Source organism: Nannospalax galili, unplaced genomic scaffold (genome assembly GCF_000622305.1).
Source record: "Nannospalax galili isolate Female #2095 unplaced genomic scaffold, S.galili_v1.0 scaffold433, whole genome shotgun sequence".
Taxonomy (NCBI): Eukaryota; Metazoa; Chordata; class Mammalia; order Rodentia; family Spalacidae; genus Nannospalax; species Nannospalax galili.
Window position 1 is genome coordinate 9,828,046 of NW_008338715.1, and position 8,162 is coordinate 9,836,207.

At 44.4% G+C, this 8,162-nt stretch overlaps 1 protein-coding gene and 1 pseudogene across 6 annotated transcripts in view; both read right to left on the bottom strand.

Annotated features, from left to right (window-relative positions):
- Positions 1-8,162, bottom strand: part of Kiaa1211 (KIAA1211 ortholog) — a 271,096-nt gene that overhangs the window by 16,675 nt on the left and 246,259 nt on the right. For all 6 annotated transcript variants that reach the window (XM_029563600.1, XM_008833300.3, XM_029563598.1 and 3 more), the window contains one exon: positions 533-715. In XM_029563600.1, the coding sequence (XP_029419460.1) occupies positions 533-715 (183 nt within the window). The remainder of the gene's footprint in view (positions 1-532; positions 716-8,162) is intronic.
- Positions 1,925-4,274, bottom strand: LOC103734399 (annotated as a pseudogene).

Here is an 8,162-nt window from a genome sequence, read left to right on the forward strand (position 1 = left end):
CACTGGGGTCTTAGAATGTGTTCCTCCCAGGTGAACTCAGGCATCTGTCATGCCAAGCAAGAGTAAGCTATGGGAATGGAGGAAAGCACATATTTTGGTTTTGCCCTCTGTCCCTCTTGTCATTTTCAACTTTATTTTTCTTAAAATGAATTAACAATAGGAGAACCAATAACCCAGCATTAGGAAGATGAGCCAAAAGGAGATCTGGACTTCTTTATTGTCCTCTGAAGCTGGTGACTTGGGAGCCTATCCGAAACAGATTGAAGGCCTTGACTAAGTAAAGCTTGTCTTTTCTGCCACAGACCAAACAGGTATCTGGCACCCCTTCACAGGAGACTTCTGAGGTCCTCTGGCCTCATGCCATGAAAGGTATAAAGACCTGCTGATCCTTGTATACTGCTGCACACTCATTTTCCTGGTAGGGAGAAACTTAGAACCTACTATAATTCTACCCCAGCAGCAACCCATTGGGTAGAATTAGTGCTCAGTAGGGAAGGGCACCTGCCTGGTCAGCCAGGACAGCTCTACCTACCTGGGCAAGCCGCCTGTGCTTCCTTGAAACCCTCTGGTTTTTTGGCTTAACAGCGAGCTTGTGCTTGGCAGCACTGTTGTCCAGACGAGCAATGGCCAGGGGGATGGCATCCAGGTTGACACTTTCAATGGTGCCAGCAGAAGAAAAGTGCCTTTTTGGCCGAGAGGGTTTAACTGGAGCAACCTATAGTACAGATTAAGATGTAAAAGTCAGTATGGATCAGAAAATGACCTACAGGGAATCTCACAATGGTGAGACTTGATGGATTCTGCATCTGCCCAGTTTAGCCTGGGGAATGCTGGGGAACAAACAGTCTCAATATTTTGAAGTAAGTCCTGGTTTTAGAATCAAAAGATAAGATGATGACTATTTATTCTACTGGTAATGACTTGATTTCACCCTAGATGTCATCTAGCCTTTCCAGGACTAAGTTTATTGCTCTGAATGATAGGGGTTAGAGTAAGTCGGGGTCAAATCTACCCACCCCACAGGCTGCTTTGGTACACGGCTTTACTGACCCGCAGACATGCCCATTCTTTTGCCTGCTTATGTGCTATAAAGAACAGCATACAGAAGGATCATGTAGTTGCAGCCTGTGATCACAAGGCATAAAATAATCAGGAGTTTACTGCAGCCTGGATCATCTCTGCGCTGAGAACTACTGCTCAGTGTCCATTCTCAGCTCATACACAGGACTTCTGTCCCTTTGAGGCAGGAAAGGTGTCTTTTCACTGTTGCATGAATTCCTTTTATGTTCTAAATGAAAATCTCATTTGGTAGGTGCCCAATACATATATTTGTTGATGGAATGAAGGAATAATAAAATAGAACTTATATGGGCTGGAGAGATAACTCAGCAGTTAAGAGCACAGGCTACTCTTGCAGAGGACCAGGGTTCAAATCCTAGCACCTATATGGTGGCTAATGATCACCTGTAACTCCAGTTCCAGGGGATCTGGCACCCTCTTCTCACCTCCACAGGCAATGCATGACATAGGTGCACTTACATGCATGCAGGCAATACACGCATACACATCAAATAAAAATATTAAAAAATATAATCTCTATGTTTAAGACAAAAAATTTATTTATTTTGCTATGGATTAAGTTTTAATATGAGTCAAAGTCAGTTCACCATACAAAAAAAAAAATCTAAAAATCACACTCCAGTTACCACATGGCTCTTAGGAGAACAAAAAACTAGGTGTTTCCTTTGCTCGCAGGAAATGAGGAGGAACAGAGGAAGGTCAGAGAAATAGCAGAGGTAAAGAGATTGCAGAGGTCTGCTGGAGAGGTCCTGCTGCCTCGTGCCCTGTCCTGCGGATGCTCATCCTCCTGCACATGTCCTCCATGTCACCTGCTGGTTCATAAAGCATCCATTTGGTGTGGTCCTCAAAGCATCAGGCAGCAACTGCATGATTTCTCCTTTTCTAGCCTCTTCAATGCTGATGCCTCCGTCGTTTCCTCTTTGGATTCTGTCACAGCTCTTGGATCCTTAGGATTTGACTCCTCATAACTGAATATCTCTGCTACTTCTCCCTTGGCCAGAGCCACCAGAACTAGAAAGCAATGCACATAAGGACCATGTATAAAGGAGAGCCCTCTGGGCATGCTTGAAGATGTGTGTGATGAAGATGGCCAGACTGAAGCTATAGGAGGTGAAGCTGGTACAGAAGATGCAAATGTCCTTCAAGCTGATGTTAAAGCACAGCAGCAAGGCAATGAAGATCCCTGGAGTGATGATCTTCCAAGTCTCAGCATGCCAAAGTTGTCTACCTTAAGGCCGTTTTCCAGCACATCTTAAGGAAAAACCAATTTTGCTGATGCCTCAAAGGACTTCGTCATAGTCACCATTGTGTTGGTTGTCAAATACCCAGATGAAGTTTGCCCAGCAGGATGCCATCAGTGCTGACATTGTTCAGGTGCAGGAGCTCCACCCCATTAAGGGAGAAGACCAGGCCAAGCAAGTTGTTGGCAATTCAGTGCTTCCTCAGCAGGTACCAGATGCCTCCAATTCTGCTGAGGCCCAGGCATACCAGATCTTCCTGTCTGTGCTGTCAACTTGACACAAATTAGTTATCTAGGAAGAGGAGCTCTCAATTGAGGAATTTCCTCCATCAGACTGGCCTATGGGCATGTCTTTGGGGGTATTTGGTCTTTTTGAGACAGGGTCTCCCTGTAGCTCCAGTTGGCCTAGAACTTGCTATATAGACCAGGCTGGCCTTGAACTCACAGAGATCCACCTGCCTCTGCCTCCCAAGTGCTGGGACTAAAGGCATGCCCATGATACCTGGCTGGGGGATATTTTCTTGATGACTAATTGATGTAGGAGGGCCCAACCCACTGTGGGCTGTGCCATCAATGGGGAGGTGGGCCTGGGCATATAAAGAACCAAAAAGGCCAGGGGAGCAAGCTAGTAAACAGCATTCCTTTGTGATCTCTGCTGATCTCTGCTTCAGTTCCTGCCTCCAGGTTCCTGCTTCTTTTGATGAGAACCTGTAAGATGTAATAAATCCTTTCTTCCCCAAGTTGCTTTTGGTCATTGGTGTTTATCACATTATCAGAAAGCAAACTAGAATGGTGTTAAACTCCTAGGTGACCATTTCTGGGCCAAGAAGCTGGGTGAATCCTCTCCCCAGCGTGGGGCTGCCTTTTCTACCTGTCAGCTGCTCCAGAATTGCTGGGGTATTAGGATGGGGAGAGCTCACTGGAACTCCCCCTAGTCCCTCTAATTTTCTAAAGGGAGGAACAGAGACCAAAGAAAGTGTCGGGTCAGTGTGGGATGGTCCTTGGTATTGGAAGCACTGGCTCTTCTACCTGTAGCCAGGTGACCCTGCAGGAGGCAGTGCCCTGAGTTTGTTTCCTCACTTGTAAAAATGTCACCAGCACTGCTCTCATAGGGCTGCTGTGGGAAGTAAGCGAAGTGGTTCTTGCAATGCCCTCAACATGGTGCCTGGAACCCAGTGGGAGCCCAATTAATGCCAATTCCTACCAAGTTCAGATATGTAGTATGGTCCTAGTTCATTCTGGAATCAAGGGGACTCCTGATAGCCCCAGTTCACTGGCACAGGAGGAGGAGGATAAGAGATAGAGGGCTTGAGGGAATCTCTAAGGCTCCTCTTGAGGGGACCTCCTTCATAGACATCCATTCTCAATGCTGCCAGACTTCCTAATAGGAAGCCACAAAAGGTGGTGGAGGTTGCCCCTGGCCATAGAGTGCAGCCACTTTGGTTGGATTTCAGAGTGTAGCACACTGCTACTTGTTATGCATGCATGTATATAAGTGCACCTATGTGTGCAATGCCTGCAGAGGCCAGAAGAGGGAGTTGGAAACCCTGGAACTGGAGTTTCGAATAGTTGTTAGCTACCATGTGGGTACTAGGAACTGAACCTGGGTCTTCTGCAAGAGTAGCCAGTGTTCTTGACTGCTGAACCATCTCTGCAACCACTGTTTTGGTTTGTTTTTATTTTTTAAAAGGAATTTCTTGAATGTCTTCAGCATAACAGCAAAGGGATAGTCTTCATGATGTCACATGCAAACACAAATGCATATACAGCACACTATATTTATTTAGCCCAAGTACCCACACAGCATTCCTTCTAAGGCTCACTGTGTCTTCATGTGCCAAGGCCCATCATTTAAATAATGGACATGTCCACTCTTGATTCCCTTGTTGACTTTTTCAGTCTTCATGACTCCAACAAGCAGAGCATGCTCTTTTCCTTCTGTCTTTACTGCCATGACGATACTGTGGTAGGTAAAGCTTTGCTCTAAGAGACATTAAACCTAGATGTGATATTTGTAGCCCTAGGCTGCAAATTTGATGGATGGCTCTTTTATTCACTTCCTGATGCGGTAGGATAAAGGGTCTTTGTGAAGTACCTTAGTTTTAGATAAAAAGGCCCCACTCTGTCTAAAAATATGGTATTTCTCTATTTACCATAAGGATTTTCATATGTTCAGATGTTGGACTATTTTAATGGACTCTTTCTTAAGTATGATTTCAGGATATAAAAATCTATAATCAGGAAAATGTTTTGTCTGGGCATGGTGACACATGCATGTAATCCCAGCTCCTGGGGGGCAGAGGTTGAAAGACTGTGCATTAGAGGCCATCCTGAGCTATACAGTGAGTTCAAGGCTAGCCTGAAACACACAGCGAGACCCTGCCTCTTATATGTAGATCCTAGCTTTGAATGTTTAAATTTGTGTTTAACTTGGAGTGTCTGTAGAGATCAGGAAGCCAGAAAGGGACACTGGGAGTGGGGAGGAGATAGAAGAAAACGTGATATTAAGGTAGAAGGGGGCAAATTCTGGAAGTTAAATGTTTAAATATAGATGGGAAAAGGGATGAGGAAGAGGAAGAGGTGAATTCATCAAAACTAAGAATGTATGAAAAAATCTTTATGGAAACCTACTACTTTGTAAGCTAGTTGAATACACACACACACACACACACACATACACACGCACATGTATATTTGTTTATTTGTTTGTTTTTGAGACAGGGTCTCTCTGTAGTCCCAGTTAGCCTGGAATTTGCTATGTAGACCAGGCTGGCCTCAATCTAACAGAGATCTGTCTCCTTGGCCTACTGAGTGCTGAGATTAAAGGTGTACACCGCCACAACCAGCTAAAAAAGTTTGTTGGAGAGATGGCTCAGCAGTTAAGAGCACTGACTGCTCTTGCAGAAGACCTGAGTTTGATTTCCAGCACCCACATAGCAACCAACAAAAGTCTTTAACTCCAGTTCCAGGGGAATCTAATGCTCTTTTGTGACTTCCAGGGGCACTACATGGCATGGATGCACTTACATACATTCAGGCAATACACTCATACACATAAATTTAAAAAAAGAAATTAAAAAAATTTGTTTTTAAAGAAGGGGTTTGAAGGCTTAGTGTGGTGGCACATGCCTTTAATCCTAGCACTTGGGAGGCAGAGGCAGGCAGATCTGGCCAGCCTAGTCTACATAGTGAGTTCCAAGCCAGGTGGGGCTCAGGGAGACCCAAACACACATACACACACACACACACACACACACACACACACACACACACCACACGAGTTTGAATGGAGGTACCATACATAAGTAGACAATGCTGCTTCCAGAAGACATGGGTTATTAAAATTCTCAGTGCCTCCTCCCTATGAATTACTTGTCAAGGGAGTCCTAGAAACCCCCAAAGAACATAGGTTATTTTCAAGGCTTTGGTTGTCCATCATAACTATATGGTAAGACTCTATTGTTGAAGATACCACATGCTTTGGTTGTAGGACATAGAGAAATCAACCTAGAACTGACTGGGAAAAGTCCTCCCTGCTGGCTAGCTTTTATAATACCAGAAGGTGCTATGTAGGCCACTGGGGGATAAAAGACATCCATGATCTTCTCCACTGCTGGACCCTGCATACTACAATACTGACCAGCTAGGCAAGATGTGACTACTGCAATAGTGGCATGATATTATGGGAGTAACCAATCACTTTCTGATTGGATTTCACCCACTCCACAGGAGGGAATTCATCCTGATACTATAAACTACTCAAAAATCCATCTGGGAAGGTTATAGGCCCTAGGGGGCCAAACTACCAGTGCTATTTTGTTAAATGGTCATGTTTTCAAACTGCCTTCTAAATATTTATGTCTATACCAACAGATTAGTGCTGCTCTCAACCTTGGTCACAGAAGCTTCTTTTTGCAGTGGGTATCAGTTAATGCAGAAACTCATAACTGGTTAAAGAGATGAGAATAAGTAACTGTTAAGTGCTTAGTCCTAAATGGGACAGCTATATAAGCCCTTCCTACCCTCCTCCACAAGGACCAAGGAACACTGAGGAAAGAGGGAGGAGAAAGAATGTAAGAGCTGGAGGATGGGGAGGAATGCTGTGAAATGCTGTTTTCTGGACATGACATGGCTGTTGCACTTATGAACACACAGTACCTTATTTACCTGCATGATCAAGCCAATCAAATCTCAACATGAATGGGGGAGGGGCTCACAAGGCCTTCTACCCCTAGCTGAAGAGCTATTGGCAGCTGATGGCTGCTGAGGAAGGGAGAGTCAACTTTCAATTTTCTTCAGGAGTGTGGCCCCTGGTAGGTTGCTCATGCTCCAGTAGATGATGGTAGTACCACACCTATGCACATGTGGACAGCACAAAGACTCAATTGAGTTATTTAAAAAAAAAAAAAGGGCATGTTGTGGAGCAGGAAGGGGGGCAAGTGGGGGATTATGATCAAGATACATTGCATACATGTATGAAATTGTCAAAGAATAAATAAAAATATTATTAGGCTGGGCATGGTGGCACATGCCTTCAATCCCAACACTAGGGAAGCAGAAGCAGGTAGGCCTCTGTCAGATCAAGTCCAGCTTGGTGATCCATATAATGAGTTCCAGGCCAGCTGGGGCTGTACAGAGAGAGACCCTGTCTCAAAACGCAAACAAAGATGTTATTAAAAATTTTGACATAACCCCTCAAGGTCAAGGAGTGCTGAGTACACCAAAAGGCTAGATGACAAGGTGCACTGACTAAAAACAAAAAAAAGTGATAAATATGCCCCAGGGATAGGTGCCACTCCCCGAAGGAAACTGTGGAACAGCCAGAAGTTCTGGAATAAAGATGTAAACACTAAAAGACCACTATCAAGCCCAGCACGGAGGCACACACCTGTAATCCTAGCTCCTAGGAGGTGGAAGCAGGAGGATCAGATCAAAGTTATCCTTGGCTACGTACATATTGAGTTGGAGAACTGCCTGGATTATATGAGACTGTTTCAAAAAATAATTAAACACACAAAAAAACACCCCACTACCACCACCTCAGACTAACTATATTTTAAAAGGTTGGAGTAGTCAGGGCACAATCTGAATCAGAGGCCACACTAAGTGAAGATAGGAAGTCACACCTGTAATTTGAGAGAATTTAGTTGCCAGTGTGCAAGCAGGGGGCGCTCACAGCCCTGTCTGCGTGAGCCAGCAGTTGTGCACACAAGGAGACAGCACTGGAAAAGGACCAGGTCCCTGACTGTGTGCTGTAAGTGTAGAATCTGAGATGCGTTTAAGGGCTTGCATTTTGTAATTCCCTTCCATACTTGTGCATAAAAGATAAAAGACCAAACTAGTATATATCATTGTAATCAACAAAAAAATAGTACACACAACTTTATGAATTAAGAAGCATAGAAAAATACTTCTGGTCTTGTAACTTTTATAATAGGTATCATATTCTGAGCTATTGTTGAAAAGAGATGAATTAAACATTTTTTTTTCATTCCCTAAGAGACACATGAGGAAAACTAGTCAGAGTCCAGGGAATAAGCAGGACACCTAACATCCTCTCATGGCCTCTGTGCTCAAGCAGATGTCTGTACTCCCTAACCCATGTATGCACACACACAATTAAAAATAAAAAGGACACTATGGGGCTGGAGAGATGGCTCAGCAGTTAAGAACACTGGTTGTTTTTGCAGAAGACCCAGGTTCAAATCCCAGCACCCACACGGCAGCTAACAACTGTCCGTAACTCCAGTTCCAGGGGATCTGATAGCCTCTTCTGTCCTCCACGGGCATTGCATGACACGGGTGCACGTACTACATGCACGCAAAACACACATACACATAA